Source organism: Corvus moneduloides, chromosome 13 (assembly GCF_009650955.1).
Source record: "Corvus moneduloides isolate bCorMon1 chromosome 13, bCorMon1.pri, whole genome shotgun sequence".
Lineage (NCBI taxonomy): Eukaryota > Metazoa > Chordata > Aves > Passeriformes > Corvidae > Corvus > Corvus moneduloides.
This window is the reverse complement of record NC_045488.1, coordinates 15,422,292-15,440,293: the sequence shown is the minus strand read 5'-3', so window position 1 is coordinate 15,440,293 and position 18,002 is coordinate 15,422,292. Positions and strand designations below refer to the sequence as shown.

The 18,002-nt window shown below is 38.9% G+C and overlaps 1 protein-coding gene across 10 annotated transcripts in view; it reads left to right on the top strand.

Annotated features, from left to right (window-relative positions):
- The window catches only part of TRPM1 (transient receptor potential cation channel subfamily M member 1), a 91,378-nt gene that overhangs the window by 68,448 nt on the left and 4,928 nt on the right, over positions 1-18,002 (top strand). For 4 of the 10 annotated variants that reach the window (XM_032122581.1, XM_032122582.1, XM_032122572.1 and 1 more), the window contains 11 exons: positions 1,574-1,863; positions 2,408-2,636; positions 4,102-4,224; positions 4,559-4,690; positions 6,697-6,825; positions 7,142-7,393; positions 7,946-8,138; positions 11,271-11,291; positions 12,907-13,051; positions 15,149-15,348; positions 16,472-16,604. In XM_032122581.1, coding sequence (XP_031978472.1) covers positions 1,574-1,863; positions 2,408-2,636; positions 4,102-4,224; positions 4,559-4,690; positions 6,697-6,825; positions 7,142-7,393; positions 7,946-8,138; positions 11,271-11,291; positions 12,907-13,051; positions 15,149-15,348; positions 16,472-16,604 — 1,847 coding nt within the window. The remainder of the gene's footprint in view (positions 1-1,573; positions 1,864-2,407; positions 2,637-4,101; positions 4,225-4,558; positions 4,691-6,696; positions 6,826-7,141; positions 7,394-7,945; positions 8,139-11,270; positions 11,292-12,906; positions 13,052-15,148; positions 15,349-16,471; positions 16,605-18,002) is intronic. The other 6 variants (XM_032122574.1, XM_032122578.1, XM_032122575.1 and 3 more) reach the window with 3 other exon arrangements.

Here is an 18,002-nt window from a genome sequence, read left to right as displayed (position 1 = left end):
GGTTGTGTTTAATATCTCTGATTAGCTTCCTTTTTTCTGCTGGCTCAAGGCCAAAAGCTCAGCCCCTCAGAGGTGCGACCCTTTTAGATCAGCATTGATCACAGTGCTTCTCCAAAAGCACATTTTGATTTTCCTATTTCTTTCAGTGAGAAATGTTTTATGTGGCACAGACTGAAGTGTTCTTTCCACTTGACAGCAGGTAGAGCCCTTCTTCCAAGAGAAAGAAAAAGTTAAAAGAACATTTACATGTCTTTGCTGAAGTGGTCAGTAAATTGCTGTGACTCCATGTGGTTGGGTTGGGTTTTTTTCATTTCCAGTGTTAGCAGCTCTAAAACAGAAGTTTAGACTCCTCAGCACTTTCTGTCTTACACAGGGGTTTGTTTTTATTTGATTTTCCTAGTGTGTAGAGGACCTAATTTTTGGTCCTCCATCTGAGATTTTATGTCCTCTGCTTCAGAGATGGTCAATACTTAGTGCAATTAATGACCCCTGAATTTTTCATAGAAGACAGAGGTCACCACTTGCAGTTCTTAAAACTGCTGAAGAAGTAGATGTTCAATTGCTGAGCTGAAGAGTCATCTTTGGAAACTTGGGGTGGGTGGCTGAACTCTGAATTTGGATTTAAGTTCACATTTTGTTGAAAAATGCATTATGCATAGTGCATTATGCTGAGCTTGCTTGAACAAGAACTGATTTTGTCAAATAGCAATTTCTTTTACCTGTAATCGGCTTCTGAGACTCGAATCAAGATCTACAAAGATGATGAGTTCTCTCTACGCTTATATATGCAATGTTCTTCCTACATTTTTTAAACCCTAATTTTCCCAATCATGGCTTTTCTCCCTTCAGGATCCTGCTTCATTGTTACTACTTCCCTTCAGTTACTTCCATCTTGGTTCCTGTAGTAATGGTCTATCCTCCCTATCCCTTTAAGAAATGGGATACTTAGTACCTTCCGTGTGCACTGCATACATAAGAGGAGATTGCTTATTCCAAGGTGAAGACTTCTCTTTAGTATCTTGCTGTTCTTAAGGGTGCTGTGTGCCTGTCCTTGCCTTTTGCATGTTGCCATGACCTGCATGTCAGTCTGAAAAGTACCTGTAAGATGTGCAGCACTGCTTTGCAGGAATAGACAGAGACAGATGGAATCAGAAATTACAGTGGAGCCTATCCATAGGGAATTCAGCTTTGTTAAAGCCCCACTGACACTGCAGAGGAATTAATTAAGTATTAATTTGTTGCAGACCAGCCTGTGCAATTCCACATGCAGTAGAGATCTGTTTACAATGCAGTGTGAAGGGATGCCTTCGGTACCAAGGGGTTCTACTGCACTTTTCCAGGATGGGTTACTTGTAATTATGTGTACAAGAAACAGCACCCTGAATAAAATATGAGTCTGTGTGTGCTTGCCCAGTGCATGCTCTGTCCTATTGCATTCATTGTAGCAAACACCAAAACCAAATTAGAACTTGGAATATTAATGCGTCCTCTCAGTACTTGTTCCGTGCATGGTGCTGTTGTCAGGTGAGCTATTAGAAACTGATGGGAATAATTTTTCTTCTTTTCTTCCCAGGATGATGAGCCTCCCACCAAAGGGAAGAAGAAAAAGAAAAAAAAGGAGGAAGAGATTGATATTGATGTGGATGACCCAGAAGTCAGCCGCTTTCAGTACCCCTTTCATGAGCTGATGGTGTGGGCTGTGCTTATGAAACGGCAGAAGATGGCCCTCTTCCTTTGGCAGCGAGGGGAGGAATCCATGGCCAAGGCACTTGTGGCTTGTAAACTCTACAAGTCTATGGCCCATGAGTCTTCTGAGAGTGAGCTGGTGGATGACATCTCTCAGGATCTGGACAACAACTCAAAGTTAGTAGACACAGAGCAGATTTTATGTCTATTTGATACAAGCTTGCTGAGATGCGTTACTTCTAGTTAAGTGCAGTTCATTTCTAGAATGTAGTTTCACAGAGTGCCATTTGGAGCCAATTTACCAACTATAGACAAGGCAAAATATGGTCTTGGGATCTCAAGGAAGGCAATGCTAGCAAGGAGAAGACTTGCATTTTTTCAGACAGAATGCATTCTTTCTTCAGCTTCTCTCTGTAAAACTAGCTAGTTTTATTTCACAAAGTTATTTTCAGAATTTAGTAATTTAACTCACATAAATTAAGGAATATCTGATGATAGATCTAAACTGCCTTTAAGATGTTACTGGTCTAAGTGAATTCCCTCTGTTCACTAACAGTTTGTTTGGAACTTTTGTAGACTGTCCCAGATCAAGCTTGAGATCAGTTCTTCTTGCCACTATACATGTGTGTGGATAAACATGATGCCCAGTGAACAGAGCTAAAACCCCAAAACAAACAGATTTCTAAGTCAAACTTCACTGATCTTATCTTGTATCTTCCAGAGATTTTGGCCAGCTGGCTGTTGAACTCTTGGATCAGTCCTATAAACATGATGAGCAGATTGCCATGAAACTGCTGACCTATGAACTGAAAAACTGGAGTAATTCTACCTGCCTGAAGTTGGCTGTGGCAGCTAAACACAGGGACTTCATTGCTCACACCTGCAGCCAGATGCTCCTAACAGACATGTGGATGGGGCGACTGCGCATGCGGAAAAACCCCGGCCTGAAGGTATTTCTGTTCTGCATCATTTCCAAAGAGAGTTTGTTGCATGGAGCACTTTGTTATACACAGTGTTTGCATAGAAAAAATGGCTTACTTAGAGATGTTTTAAGAACATACCTGTTTTAAAGCTAATTTGTTTTGTTTCCAAACTCAGGATATCTGAGAAACATTACACCATGACAAAGGAAAATATAACTCCATGAAAGACTTAACATGACTGGAAACTGAGAGAGAAGTTGCAGCTTTCAATAAAGCATGAGATTTGTTAAATGAGAACATACTCCTTCTATTAAAAGTTAGTGGGATACAAGCAAAAATATCATTAGGGGTCCATGCAATGGGAATAGAGATAAAATGAACCAGATGTGGACACATGCTTCTTATATTGCTTAATATCGTACCAGAAGACACTGTTGAGACTCAGTGTTGAAAAGAGTGAAATCTGTGCAATTGCATTGTGTGAAACCATGTGATTTTTATTTCCTGCTTCTGTGATTTGATGATGCAGTCTCCCTTACTGATTTTAATATTTCCTAATTGTTTGATTTACAAAAAGACAAGTAATGTGAGGGGGCTCTCACAGAAGAGAAACACGAGTGAGTCAATGCTAACAAAGCAGAGCAGTGTTTGCTTGTGTGTGTTTTTATGTGAATATAATCCTTTCTTTGTTGACTTAAGCAGTTGCTGTCACCCATATGGAGGCCCATCCTGCTCACCTCCTTATTTCCTTAAATCCCCCGTACTGACAGTGCTGTATCTGTCTTCCCAGGTCAGATTCCCAAGTTTGCTGACATACACATTGTACTGTCTCTGCCATTCTCAGTTTATTTCCACTTTTCCATATCTCCCTCTTAAACCTGTTTAAAATCTTCAGGCAATTGTCTTGCCTTTCACATTGCATCATGGTACTTTCTAAATCTGTTTATTTAATTTTTCTTTCTTTTCTCCAATGAATTAATCAACCTTCTGATGTTTGTTCTAGTTTCATTACCTGCCTTCTTTTAGCTGCTCCTTTTCTATGCTTTGGCTTGTGTTTCTGTATCTAAGCAATCTCATATAGTAAGAGAATTCTCCCAGTGCAATCTGCAAAGATTCTTTTACCTTTCATAGGTTTTTTAACTATTAAAACTAAGTATAGTAGGTGACTGAAGTAACTATAAACTCCAGTAACAAACCTGAAGGCCTCTTCTAACTGCCACTGTGTCCATTCCATGACATTTCTCTGCACACTAGTTTTGGAGCACAATTTCTTAATTGCAGAGTATTTGTGGAGATGGGAGGCTTTCCAGGGTGACATATTTATGCAATACCTTATTGCCATTGCCTCTTAAGTACTTACTCATTTTTTTTAGGCTTGAGGATGGCAGAATATCTTGAATACTATACAAAGGAAAATTTTGGTTTGGGACCTACCTTGTTATGAAATCCATAATGAAAACAAATACTGAGTTGAATTCTTTCTTGTTTACAGGTTATAATGGGAATTCTCTTCCCTCCCACCATCCTTTTCCTAGAGTATCGGAGTTATGATGACTATTCCTACCAGACGTCAAAAGAAAATGAGGAAGGCAAGGAAAAGGAGGAGGAAAATGCGGTCAGTAATGGACATTATTAGAAAGTTCTAATATCTCAAGAGTGCTCATTTTTCTGACTTTTCTGATTATGCTGTAGCTCACTCAGGTTAAAATCTCAACTGCCTCTGTGGGATGAGTGAAGGAGTTTGGAGTGCATAGACTGAATTCTCAGAGCACATGAAGTGTCTGTGTAGTTCCATGAATTTATGGAATTCTATTTATATACTCTTTTAAAGAGGTCTGTTGCTCAGGGGAATCCCTGCGTAGTTAACACTTGGCTGAGGCTGTGGTTGAGGAAAAGTTACTATTTTTAGTGCTGTATATTGATGAAATCTGACAACTTTGGTCTTCCAGGATGCAAATGCAGATACAGGCTCCCGAAAAGGGGATGAAGAGAATGGAAAGAAAAAACAACAGAGCCTTCCAATTGGAACAAAGATCTATGAGTTCTATAACGCACCTATCGTAAAATTTTGGTTCTACACAGTAAGTCATGATAGTTAAACTGATAGTTTTTCTCACACCTGTGAAACTGAAAGGATTCCAGTGAAAAAGTAATAACCATATAATAAAGAAATAAATATTTTACTGACTTTCGTGGAACCTGATGAGTAAAGCACGCCCTTTATTTAGAGAAAAATGCGGACAGTGAAACAGAATGAACAACTGAAGCTTATGTTGTCAGCCTCTAAAGCTCCTATGTGCTGTGAAGGAGGCTCTGTGTGGGATACACCAAACTAAGTGCAAGCTCCACAATCCAGTCACTCAATCCAAACTAGGCTGGATTCTTCTGCTTTTTAAAGGTCCTGGGTCCTGTTCTGCATTGAAATGTCCTTTAGAACCCAGGAAGTAACCCTATAGTATCAGTGCTTACCATTTGCCCTGTTGCTCAGATGGGTACAGCCTAGATGGAAGCACAGATCCCAGTCTGCTAAGACTTAATAGGTACTTTTATTAAAACAATTAAACCAATCTAGAGTCAAATACTTATTTTTGACATGCATATAGTTTTCGATTTATTGCATCAAGAATTATCTGGTGTTAAACTGTTACAATAAAACAGAATATATATTCGTGCTACTGCTCATAAATTTTGTGTTTCCCCTGTAAAAGAGATACCGGTTTCTTACCTGTTCAAAAGTAGGATGCCTGATACCTGATAGGTCATAATAATATGTAGGTTTTTAGTTTTAGCACATATTAATCACAAAACAATATATTGATCCCTTTCTGCTGCCTGAGTTAATAATTTAAAAGTGAAATTCCTATTTAATTTCAAAGAAAAATATTCAACATGGTTTTACAGTGCAAAGAAATTACATTTTAGTAGACTAAGAAAGCCCCAGGCACAAAGGGCCTGGTTTAGAATGCTTTGGAATTGCTGGTTTTGCTTCTTTCAACAAATGAGATAATTCAGCTGTGTAGATCATATGTTCCACAGCGTCTATGATTCCTTTAGCTGCTTGAGGCCCATGGCTGTGCCAGTGTGGAGGGCATTGCAGCAGGCCTGCTTCCTGCAGAGAAGGAAATATTTTTACTTGTGCAAGTAAGGGTCTTCAGCAGCTGAATATTTCACACTTAGCCTCAACACACAGGTTCCTATGAATGTGCTTATTTGCAAAATTATTAGGGAACAGAGCTAAGGGGGCTTTGCTTTCATGCATTATCAGGCCCCTCAGCTAAGAGCATTTGACTGCCTTCTGTCTGGTGTTTCTTCTCTGAAACAGATGCAGCCTTCCCTGCTCTTACTGAGTTAGGCTTCAGCAAGAAACTTGTTCCTGAGACTGGGAGCTACTTAAAGTAACCAAAACACTTGCAAACCTACTGTCCATCTAGATGGGTTTAAGTAACAAGAGTAGGAAGAGGGACTGATAAAAGAAGTTTGTATGCCTCTGGCTTCAGCTGAAGAGTGTATTCCGCCTAGATGGGCTCAACCACATCATTACAGAGTGAGAAAGCAAGTGGGATGTATGGCTCTTTATTTTCCCTACCCCTCCAGGCAAGTGCTGCTCAAAGCTTTACTCCCTGTTCTGCCTTATACCTGCCTTGAGTGGTGGATAAACATTTCACACTGAATATTCCATTCTTTAGAAAACTCCACTTTCTCCCTGAAATATCTTCTGGTTTGTTACTGTTTTGCTTCCAGGTTTTTTTTTCCCTGCAAAGTCATTGAATCCTTTTTGATTTCTTAAGTCTGGATATCAAAGGTCTCAGAATTTTTTAGTTTGGCTGGTCACCAAAGGCTGCTGTATGGCTTGGAGACACCAGCACCGCCAGTTTGGCATTTACACCAGTCGTTATAGAAAACTGAGTGTTAGCTCTATTGGCTTACACCAATAATCCAGGACTTTGTAATGGAGATTAGTGGAGACTGGGGTTTTTTGTGTGTGTGTGTGTGTAAGTCATCTTGAGTAATTGAACGTTGCCTAATTTGGAAGGATCCTAGGATCCGTCACCTAGAGTCCATAAAGGGTTTTTTTCTTTTTTGGCAGATATCATACCTTGGTTACTTGATGTTATTTAATTACATCATCTTGGTGCGGATGGAACGGTGGCCATCAGTCCAGGAATGGATTGTCATCTCCTACATTGTGACACTGGCTTTGGAGAAAGTCAGAGAGGTAAAGCCTGACCATACCAACATCTCATAATCCTTAGAAAGAAGCTCGCTCATTTGAAGAGATCATAGAGATTATAATGGCATGGATTTGTGCACAGGATTGAGGAGCCATACAGGAGAGAGAAGTGTCATATTCTAAAATACACTAATAACTAAAAATACTTTTGCTAGAAACAAATTTTGCTGACAGTGGAGGGGGCCTCAGATACCTATTGAATATGACAAGATTGGTCTTTTTTCGTGACCATTACTACAAAAATGTAACTTGGAGTTTTTTCTAATTATTTCTTTGTTGTATGTTTGTTTGTTTGTTTCAGATTCTGATGTCAGAGCCTGGCAAGTTGAGCCAAAAAGTCAAAGTTTGGCTCCAGGAATACTGGAATATTACTGACCTGGTGGCTATTTCAGTATTTATCGTAGGAGCGATTCTTCGCCTGCAGAACCAGCCTTACATGGGTTATGGAAGAGTGATTTACTGCGTAGATATCATTTTCTGGTACATTAGAGTACTAGATATCTTTGGTGTGAACAAATATCTGGGACCTTACGTCATGATGATTGGAAAGATGGTTAGTGCCTAAATTGCTATAAATTATGTCTTTAAGAACTCCATGGGAAACTAAATTCCATTCTGGTTTAAAAAGAGGTTTTCCATCAAGTAGGACTCTGAATAAAGCCTGTGAAAAGTTGCCATGTGAATTTCACACACACACACAAGATGTTATACTCATGCAACAGATTGCAGATACAGCAGGATCATCCAGAAAACCATTTGCTGTGCACAGGAGATGGTATAGCAATGATTGTATCATTTCTTTGCAACCACAGAGGAGGTCTGTGCTGAAAGCACAGCATAGCATGTTTGATGCAAAGGAGAGCAGGGATAGCAAAGATTTTAGCATTTTAAGTATTTTTAAATATAATCTGGTATTCCTTTAAGTAACTGCTTTCTCTGCATTTGTATGTATGCTTAATTCATGAGTAGTCCTTAAAGAATAATGTCAAAAAGATTCTCTCTTGCTATTTTCTTGTTTGCTGTAATGCATGCTGGCAGACAGACCTGCTGGTACCACTGTGCTCCCTGGTGGTGCTGAGAGCCTCTCTGTGGTCTCTCCATGCAGATGATTGACATGCTGTACTTTGTGGTCATCATGCTTGTGGTTCTGATGAGCTTTGGAGTAGCCCGCCAGGCTATCCTGCACCCAGACGAGGAACCCTCCTGGAGACTGGCTCGCAACATCTTCTACATGCCCTACTGGATGATCTACGGAGAGGTGTTCGCTGACCAGATAGACCGTAAGAGTAGAATTCATAGTAAGAGTCTGTTTCCTGTTTCTGAGGCAGATGATCAGATCCAAATTAAAGACTGTTTTTAATTTGGAAATAGTGTTTTCACTTTATGATTATATTGTTGTTTTCTTGTGGCAGACCTGAGACGGAACAATATTCTGTTCCCCACCTGCATGTCTGGTCTCTTGGTTTATATTCAAATTCAATTAACACAGAAAGCGATGTAGTCTGGAATATTCTCCGGTCCAAGAGTGTGGCAGTGTTAAGTGTTCTGTTTACTTGCAGGGATCAACAGAGATCATTCTGAAATGCTCTTTTCATCCAAAGGTTTACTAAGAGTCAGTTCCAACAAAAGAGGAAAAAAAATAAATCCCTTGCGCAGGAGGTTAAAATACACATATCCTTTCATCTCCAACTCACAGGCAGTGAGCTCATACATTTTTACTCCCAGTCATACATCTGTCTGCTTTCAGAAATGTTTCCATTTCATGAATCATTCATGTTGTTCTTTTCTACACCTATGGGAAAACAAAGCAAAAAAAGCCAGCTCCACTTGATTAGCTTTGGATGTGGAAATAGCCTTTCCTATAGAAAACCTGCTTAGTTTAAAAAAATAGCTGTCGGTATTTTAAAGGAGATGGAAACTGTCCTGTTACTGCTAATTTTGTGTTAATATTTGAAATTTGTACAACAGTCCAATGTGCAGCTGGCCTCTTCTAGTGTGTATCATGTAGTTTGCACTTTATCTGAAATGATACAAGCTGCTGTTTTAGCTTTGTGTATGTGTTATTTCAGTCACCTGCATATACTGACAGGTAGGGAAGTGGAAGGCTGAAAAACCTGGAGGTCTAAGTTCAAAAACATAAAGATGCATCATCACAAGAAGCTTTTATACCAAATGTCATTAAAGTGTATTTCAATTGTTTAGAAAGGAATAAAGTGTCATTAGTCTGTTTCTGAACAGTGTACAATCAGATCAACTTTGTTTTCCAAATGAATGCTTGTTTCATTAATGTAATTTAGGGTACAGTAATTTACTCTTGACAAATGAAAGGTCAAGCCAGTCATCTGCAGTCTGATACTGCAGTTTTGGTGCACATGAAAGATCCTGAGCTTATCCTGGCTCACAAGTGGGACAATTCTCCCATGGAGAAGAAGTGACTGTAACAGGCTATCCCTTATCTCACTATGTGCATTCAAATCCTACTTCAGTTTGAACAAAGAATGTTTGCCAGTGTAGACAGTTTGATTTCCTTATAAATCAAAACTAACACCTTGCCAGCCATCTCTTTAGTGTAAGAGATGTCCCAGGCTTCTCTCATGCTTCCAGTCATTTTTCAGTTATATACTCAGCGTGCTTTGAATTGGAAATCTTTCTTCAGCAGTGCAAAGGATTCACAGGACAAAAGGTTCAGGCTTTCTGATTGTGCAAGTTCATCTACTTGCTCCTTCCCAGGTCAGAAGCTTTGCTGTGTCAGTAGCCTAACCATAAACTAACTTGGAAGTGTGTGAGTTTGAGTTGTTTTAATATTAAAATAATTCTGGCTATGCAAGGCATTCTTCTCACTGCCTTAGAATTGTTCTGTACATTTCTCCTGTGTGGAAGTCTATGGACTGACTCCTGAAGGTCTTTTTGCTTTCAGCAAGAAATTTTTACTCTAATCTGTCCGTGGTTCTCTGTAAACACACCACAAAAGCAGCCTCAGAAGTCACTGGGGAGTGATGGCTATGGGCTGACTCAAGTGCTAATGTGTGGCTTTGGCAAGGCCCAGGGGTGTAGACAGTTTATGGAAGAAGTATTACATCAAACTGTGCCTCTGGTAGAAGGTAGTTGGACTTTTTCAGTTGCTTCTCTGAGGATAGGGTGTAATCTGGAGATCACAAGTCACAAAATTTGCTGGGCTTGGAAGGCACCTTTCAAGATCATACAGTTGAATTTTCCCGATGAAAACAGGGTAAATTACATTTATCCCAGATTGCTTAGGGACTGTCCAGTCATGTTTACAGTATCTTGAAGGATGAAGACTGTGCAGCCTCTCTGGATAACCCGGTTTAAATGGCATTTCCCGTCTTTCCACTTTTGCCCACTGCCCACTGCTGCTTCTCCTTTCACTGAGAAGAGTCTGGCCCTGTGTTCTTTTCTCCCACACAACATCAAGTATTTATAACACTGGTAAGATCTCCTTGACCTTCTCCAGACTAAATTATTCCAGCTTTCTCAGTCTTGTCTTATTTGTCAGATAGTCCAATGACCTCTGTGCCCATGACTGGAGTATTCTGGTATGTCCATGCCTGATTTCTGTGGGGGAGCCCAGAACCAGACGCACAAGTCCAGATACAGTTTCACCAGAGCTGAGTAGAGGGGAATAACTACCTCCCTTAATTTGCTGGTAACGCTTTTCCTAATGCACCCCAGGAAGCTCTTGTGTGCTTCATTCTGTTTAGAAAACATGCACAAAGAAGAAGTTATCAGCATCTAGTACTCAACAGAATCATATTCTTAAACAATAGAGAAGCCTGGTTGAATTTCTTTCAATGGTGTGATTTTTCGTACAAAGATTTAGCATTTAGGAATTGGCAAGCAAGTGCCCGGACTGGTAGTCAAAATGGGCATTAATGTTACTGATATTACTGCAGTGTACAATAGCATGCCTATTAATGGAAACATAGCTATTCAAAGGAAACAGCTGACAGATTCCAAGCCAGGGTGGTTATAAAAAAAAAAAAAAGGGAAAAGAGGAGAAAATGTTTCCATAATAGCTAAAAGAATGATTTTTGTGTGATAATTTTGAGTTGCTTCGTGTTCATGGTGAACCACGCCGGTTTTGTTTACTCGCCAGAAATACCACATATATTTAAATGATCATCTGCCAGAAGCATTTTGTGATATATTATTATCATTAGTTTGCTGCCATATGTAACATTTGGGGAAAACAGCATGAAAAGGAAATTGCAGAATGCAATGCATTTTTAACAAAGATGGTTTTTCTCAGCGTATGTCTCTACTGTTCTGACATTTGAGTTGCTTATCTTTTCTTGGCAGCAGAACTGTATTTCCAATCATCTTTTTTGGGTTCCGTTTCTTTATTATTATATTGTTTTCTTTTTTCTCTCCCTGCCTCCTTTTCTATTCCTTTCCTTTGGAATGATGTTCAGTCTATGCCATGGAAATCAATCGTAAGTTTCTGTGGAGAGCTGATTATCTCATTTAGCTATGTTCATTAATCTCTTTCTTGACTAGTTACTAATATTTTAATTACAGCACTCATCCAGTATTCAGGTGTGAATCTTGTTTTTCTACTGTAATAGTTTCATTTGAAAATAAGCAGAGAAAAAATATTTTAATACAAAATGCAGATCAGAAGTTTTAACTGAGCTTAAGTGGTTGCTAAGACTTGTTTCTAGTACACCAACAGTAAAATAATTGGGTTTTTTAAAATTATGATGCATAAGTGGCATTGTATAATTCCCTTTGATTACCTAGATACAATATTACTGTGGTTTTGGCAGTACTTTCATTGGTCCATTTGAATAAAATTAGGAATCGCTTAACTTTCCTGCTATACTTTTCATAGGAAAACCAGGAAAAAATGTAGGTCTGATATTTGAAAAGCAAGTAAAATAAATGTTATTAATTACAGTCCAAATATCTCTTTGAGACCTCAGTAAATAAGCTTAGTCTGCTTTCAAAGAATTTGAAGTATTTTTCAAGCGAGGTTGAAGCATTGGGTTTTTTTGCAAAATGTTTAAAAATACTGGGTTTTCTAGTCACATAACTAAATCTGTAATGAGCCTCTGTCAGACTTCACATTTGCTAAGATTACAGCTAAAGAACCTGTGGTTGGCAAAAACTTTACCTGCTACAAAAGGGTTCCAAAAGTTAGCCTTGTATTTGAAATCACGTACATTGGCACTGCACTTTCAGACAGAACAAACTTGCTGCATTTACCCATCTCCAAGACAGCTCTTACCCGAGACAACCTATGTATTCTTAGAATTACTTCAGGCAATTATTTTATATTGGTTTGATCTATATTATCAACTTTTGTCCCATTCTCACTAGTCTTATTTTGCTGTTATAATATAATTTTCATTTTATAATTTTATCTTTTTGGTAGCATTAACCTGCTGGTAACATTAACAGCCCCAGACAGGTCAAGTAATAGTCTGGGATCCATCTAGGGAGTCCAGTAAGGGGCAAAAAGATACACAGCCGGAGACAGAAGGGTCCATCCATGGGACTAACACTGGTCCAAGGTCCATCCTGGAGGCAGGGGTAAAACATAGCTCAGGCAGGGACAGGTGTGCAGAGGGGCCGTAGGTGTAAACCCCCAGTGAAGCTAATCAGGGCCATTAAAGACCTCTTCAATACCCTGGGCCCTCATAAAGGTTGAATTTATACTCAGCAATCTGGTACCACTAAGGCAATGCTTTTATGTATTTGGCAAGGTGTGCTCACAGGCTTGATTAAAGAATTTGGTTTTAATTCCACTATTAATATGTCTGTATACACATTAAGATCTTGTCTTAGACTATTACTGTGAGAAAAAGAAAATCCCTGGGAATGTGAAAAGAAAGCCATGCTGTACAGTAAGGAGTTGCCTCTCTGTTCACTAATATGGGAAATGTAGTTAGAAGCAGAATTTGAAGTAGAAATTATACATAGTTGCTCCTGGAAATAAACTGACAAAATTTGGCAACGTTTATGTATGTGCCATCATTAAATAAATATGAATAGTATTTTTAAGTATCAGGCAATTTGTGAAAAATATCTTTCCTGTTTTTCCTTCAGCTCCTTGTGGGGACAATCTTTACGATGATGATGGTAAACGCCTCCCTCCGTGCATCCCAGGGGCCTGGCTCACTCCTGCTATTATGGCCTGTTACCTTTTGGTGGCAAATATCCTGTTGGTAAACCTGCTAATTGCTGTCTTCAAGTATGTAAATGATCATGTATCTTTGTCTTATTGTTGAGATAAAGTTTCTGTGGGAGCCCATCAACTGATTTTGTAAGGGTTTGCATTCACTCTCAGAATCTCATTATTCTGTGAATGTGACTGGCAAATACTGGCAACAGGGTACTGTACCCTGGAGAAGAGTGAGGAAAGGTGGCTTTGAATTTGCCAGCAACTGCAGCAGTGTATGTGGGAGAACCTGGCTACTTCCAATTACCTTTTAATGGAGAGCGACAGGCCTCAAGGTTGCTCTGGAAAGATGACAAACAGGATCCATGAAACCTGGCACACCCCTGACAGAAGCCTGTGTAGCCACTGGCAGTCACAACGGTGCAGGAGAACAGCAGAAGAAAACTCTGAACATCAAAAGCAGGAGGCATTTCCACTACATCATCTGGCTTCTTTTTCTTTTTTTTTCTTCTTGTTTTGTTTTCCATTTAAAAAAAGAAATTAGGGCCTTGGAGAGTTCTTTCACAACCCAAAAGAATAGTCTGTATTGCCTTGAACCAAAAAGAAGGATGGCTATGTGTTGCCAAGGTCTGTGGCCAATCCAAGCAACATGCAGTATGCACATAGCTGTATTCGGATTTATCTGGAGCAAAACTAAATAAACTTCTGCTGCTTGTTCTTCCTACCTGCACTTAGGTTGCATGCTTTTCTTCTCATGATGTAGGGATTCAAAAAAAAAGAGTATCTACTTGCTGGCAATACTTTCTGAACAGAACACCTGAGAAAAGAAGGTGATCCATTTTTGTTGCCTTCAAACTTGGAGTGTTGGAGGGCTTGTTGGCGTAGGTAGCTTGTGTCACAAATGCAAAAATAGTACTTTGTGTGCCCAGAAATCTGCAGCTCACAAAGCCTGTCTTTCATTTGATGTATGTAGCTTAAAAGGTCATGAATTTAAAGTACTCAAATGCCAGTCACATAGCTGGGGAGAAGGGGAAGAATCTTATAATGGTAGCTATTATTGGCTGAAGGACCAAGGAATCAGCAGTTTGGGAAGTAGGTCATGCTGTTAACTCCTGCCATCCCAGCCTGCTTGCAAGGGGTTGAGATCTAGCTGGGCAATTCCTGCTATAAAGGAGACATGGAATGTAGGCAGATTGTTATTTATTATTGGTAAATAGTCTCATATATACTTAACCTAAAGAAAGCAAAAGCTATGTGTACACAGGAGTCAAAGACATGTTTTAACTGGTTTTATGAATGTAGATATTCTAAAGCACATAAAGTTAGGAAATAAGTGGACAGAAAATATAAAAAGGAAGTTGCAGTATCATCACCATCATAGAAGTGGAGTGAGCTGTCTGAAGATACTTTAAAAATAACTTGAAAAGCCTTTTCTAAGACAGAATATCAAGTCTGCTTTCTCTTAGTTGGTATTTCATAACTGTGACTATTGTTATCTCTGGATTGAATTCTATCATTTCATATCAACTGGATTTCAAAATTAAACATCTTTAAAACACACCTTACTTTGCTGTAAAATGATGAAGCTTCTAAGAATAAATTTCTTTACAAGAATATGCACCATATTTTCAAATCAGAAGTTTGAGGGAGTAAAGTTTGAATTTAGGACACTTTGTGAAAACTTGAAAAGTCTTCTATGTAGGTCAAGCTGATTAGCATATTAAAGGCAAACTATGTGAAGCTTCTGAGTTTAGCATACAAAATACTTTCCATGGATTTAATACTTTGTGTAGCATCAAATACTGGCATGTGTTAAAAGAAATGGTTTATAACCAAGCCCCTAAATACTAATTATGTGATGCATAAATCGTGTGAATTTCTTTTCACTAGCACCTAAGGGATTTGTACAGTAGGAGCTGTCTGAGAGGAGGACTGTTCTGAGTGGTGCCTGAGGGATGCAGAGCACCTTCTGTTTGCTACCTTCAAAAGGAGTAGTGAAATCATGAGATCAATTTAATCCTTAGTTCAGTAGCACCAACAAAGAGCTGAACCAAGCAATTCATGTGGCTCCATGAGGTTATTTAGCACCTGCTTTTTTCAGCATAGTACTTGCTCAATGATAAGTAAGATTAGGGACCACATAGAAACTGTACCTATGTTTCCTTTCAGCAATACCTTCTTTGAGGTAAAATCAATATCCAACCAAGTCTGGAAGTTCCAGCGATACCAGCTGATCATGACATTCCATGACAGACCTGTCCTGCCACCACCAATGATTATCTTCAGCCACATCTACATAATCATCAGGCGGATCTGCTGCCGCTGCAAGAAGGGTGATGGAGACCAGGACGAGCGTGACAGGGGACTGAGTATGCAAGAAATCTTCTCTAAATTGAGCCCTTTGCACCATATTAGCAGAAAGCAGCAGCTTCTGCAACACTGAACAGTTTTATTCACCTTGAGCATCAAGTGTATTTGCAGAAGACAGTATGGGCCAATATTTGTATAAAGTTAACAGCTCTTGGGCTCTGTGGGTGCCTGAGAACCCACACCTCTCTGATGCTAATGAAAACCTCCTGTAACATGCTTTCTTGAAACAGTGAGATGGTGTCTACGCAATCCAGGGCTCTACCAAGTTCTAGTGAAGTCCATGTGTTGGGATGGGCAAATAGGAGTTTTAGAAGAAGGGATCACAGTTCCAAATGTCAGCTATAGTGTCAGCTCTGTGATTGTGAGCAATCTGTGACTAAGAGTATCCTCCCTATCATTTAGAGATTTATCTGTCATTTCACAGGGAAACTGTGAGGATTCTTCTCCTAATATACTCTGAAACTGTTAGTTATTAGTTTCATTATATGCCTCATGGAAATAATCAGATGCTCACAATTATTCCTCCATTTCTACATTGCAAACATATTTGCACGATAGGAAAAAGGAAAAGGAAAAAAGGAAATGTAATGCTCCTTCCAAATGCAAAGAGACAAATCCAGATAAAGGATGAATTGTTCCCGAAAGCTTATATTCCCCTTGGATTTTTCTTATGTGATTATAAATTTCTTAACATCTTATCCAAAGAATATCTGTGAACAATCTGTTGAGTTTATCTGGTGCCTATAACTGGCATCCTTTTAAGAACAACAGTTGAATGCAGGAACAGTCAAACTGGCAGAGATTGCCCAGGTCTTTATCTTGTAAAATCTGGTCAGTTTAATGCAGAGCTGTTAAATAGTACCAAAGTCATTCAGAACATAGAGCCCCACGTGGATGGCCGTGGAAGCAGAGGATGGTCATAATGCATTCCATTGCCTTCATAGCTCTGCCCATCCTTAGCTAAATGCTCATTGCCTGTTTAAAAAAATCATCTGTTCAGTTAGTACAGGAGTAGAATCTGCAATATGTCCATGTCCAAAATAAACTGCTAAATTGGATTTAAATTGACTGCCAGAAGTTCAGAAAAAGGAAACTCCTCTTTTGTTCTTCTCTTTTGCGTAGAGTTATTTCTGAATGATGAAGAGCTAAAAAAACTGTATGAGTTTGAAGAGCAGTGTGTAGAAGAATACTTCCAGGAGAAAGAGGATGAGCAGCAGTCATCTAATGATGAACGCATCAGAGTTACCTCTGAAAGGTACCTATTGTAACAAAAAAATTCACACCATTTTTTGGGAACAGTCTTTTTAATATCTTCTTTATAACCACGGTTGAGTTAAAATACAAAAGATTTTGATCTTGAAGAAAACCACCACCAACTCAGAAGCTGATCTGAATCCCAAATAACTATCTGAGCAGGTGCATCTCTCACAAGAGCAAACATTTTGTTACTTCTGTTATGTCACTAAATCTGCTGGTTTGGGTAGCTTTGTTATAAGAACATTTTTGCTCATGATTAATTTTATACCACTCATTCATCTGAGGGTCACAGTTGCACTTTTTATCCATTTGAGCAAATTGCTGCTTGTTGAGTTTCCAACAGTTCATCCAGCCATGAGAAACTTGATGAAGCTTAATGACAAAAGCACTGAGGGTTCTTCCCTTGGACCTGTGGTTTACATTAGGATCTGGCACTCACAACTGCTGAATTTTAATCTCTGCCAGAGATACTCTTGCAGGCTTTGAACAAGGCATTTAGCTTTTCAGTATGAACTTCTCCATTTAAAAAATGGGGGATATTCACATATAAATCATTATGCTATTCTGAGGACTAGATAATGTTTGCATATTGCTGTGTATGCACACAGTGCTAATGGCAGCAGCCTTTTTTACCAGGTCACTTGGCAGGACTGTTCTCAAAGGCTCTGCCTGTTCTGTCAAGAATAGTAAGTCAGTCAAGAGATGGAGTCTTCTGTCACTTCCTTGAAATGAAGAAAAATTCTCCCTGGAATAAAAATTAAACACATTTTAAACACTCTTTCACCTAAAGCTACCTCATAGTATTTTGTTGATTAAGTACTCCATGTACATATTTATCTATATATCTGTATGTATCTTCATTTTAACATTTGTTATGAATTAGCTCTGTGAGCCATATAATTCTTTAATAGATAAACCTTTTTCTCTTGAGAGAGGCCCTGAACATCTTGCATTATTATATTTGAAATTTGAGAATAGAGAAGTAAATTAAACCTGCTACATGTATTCGAGTAGTTTCTATCACACTGGTTATGCATGGCAATTTGTCCAAATCCTAGGTATTGTGGCAGAGAATAAAGCAGGGCTGATAAGCCTCACTGATTCACTATGGTCTGTGGCCACAAAGCAGATTTGCTTATTTCTCATGGCTTTTTGCTCGAGATGCTTCGTCATCTTTTGTGTGTGAGAGCAAAAAAACGTTAATTTAATTTCCACAGTAGAGTTACTACTACATGATCTCTAAGCCACATTCCAATTAATTACTTTTATATGCATTTTTCTAGTGCCATCACATCCATTATGATATAAATGATAAGAAGAAAACGGAAAAAGTATTATTTTAATTGAACTAGACAATAGTTCTACTCCTTTCAGCTGATACATAATAGAAAGGCAG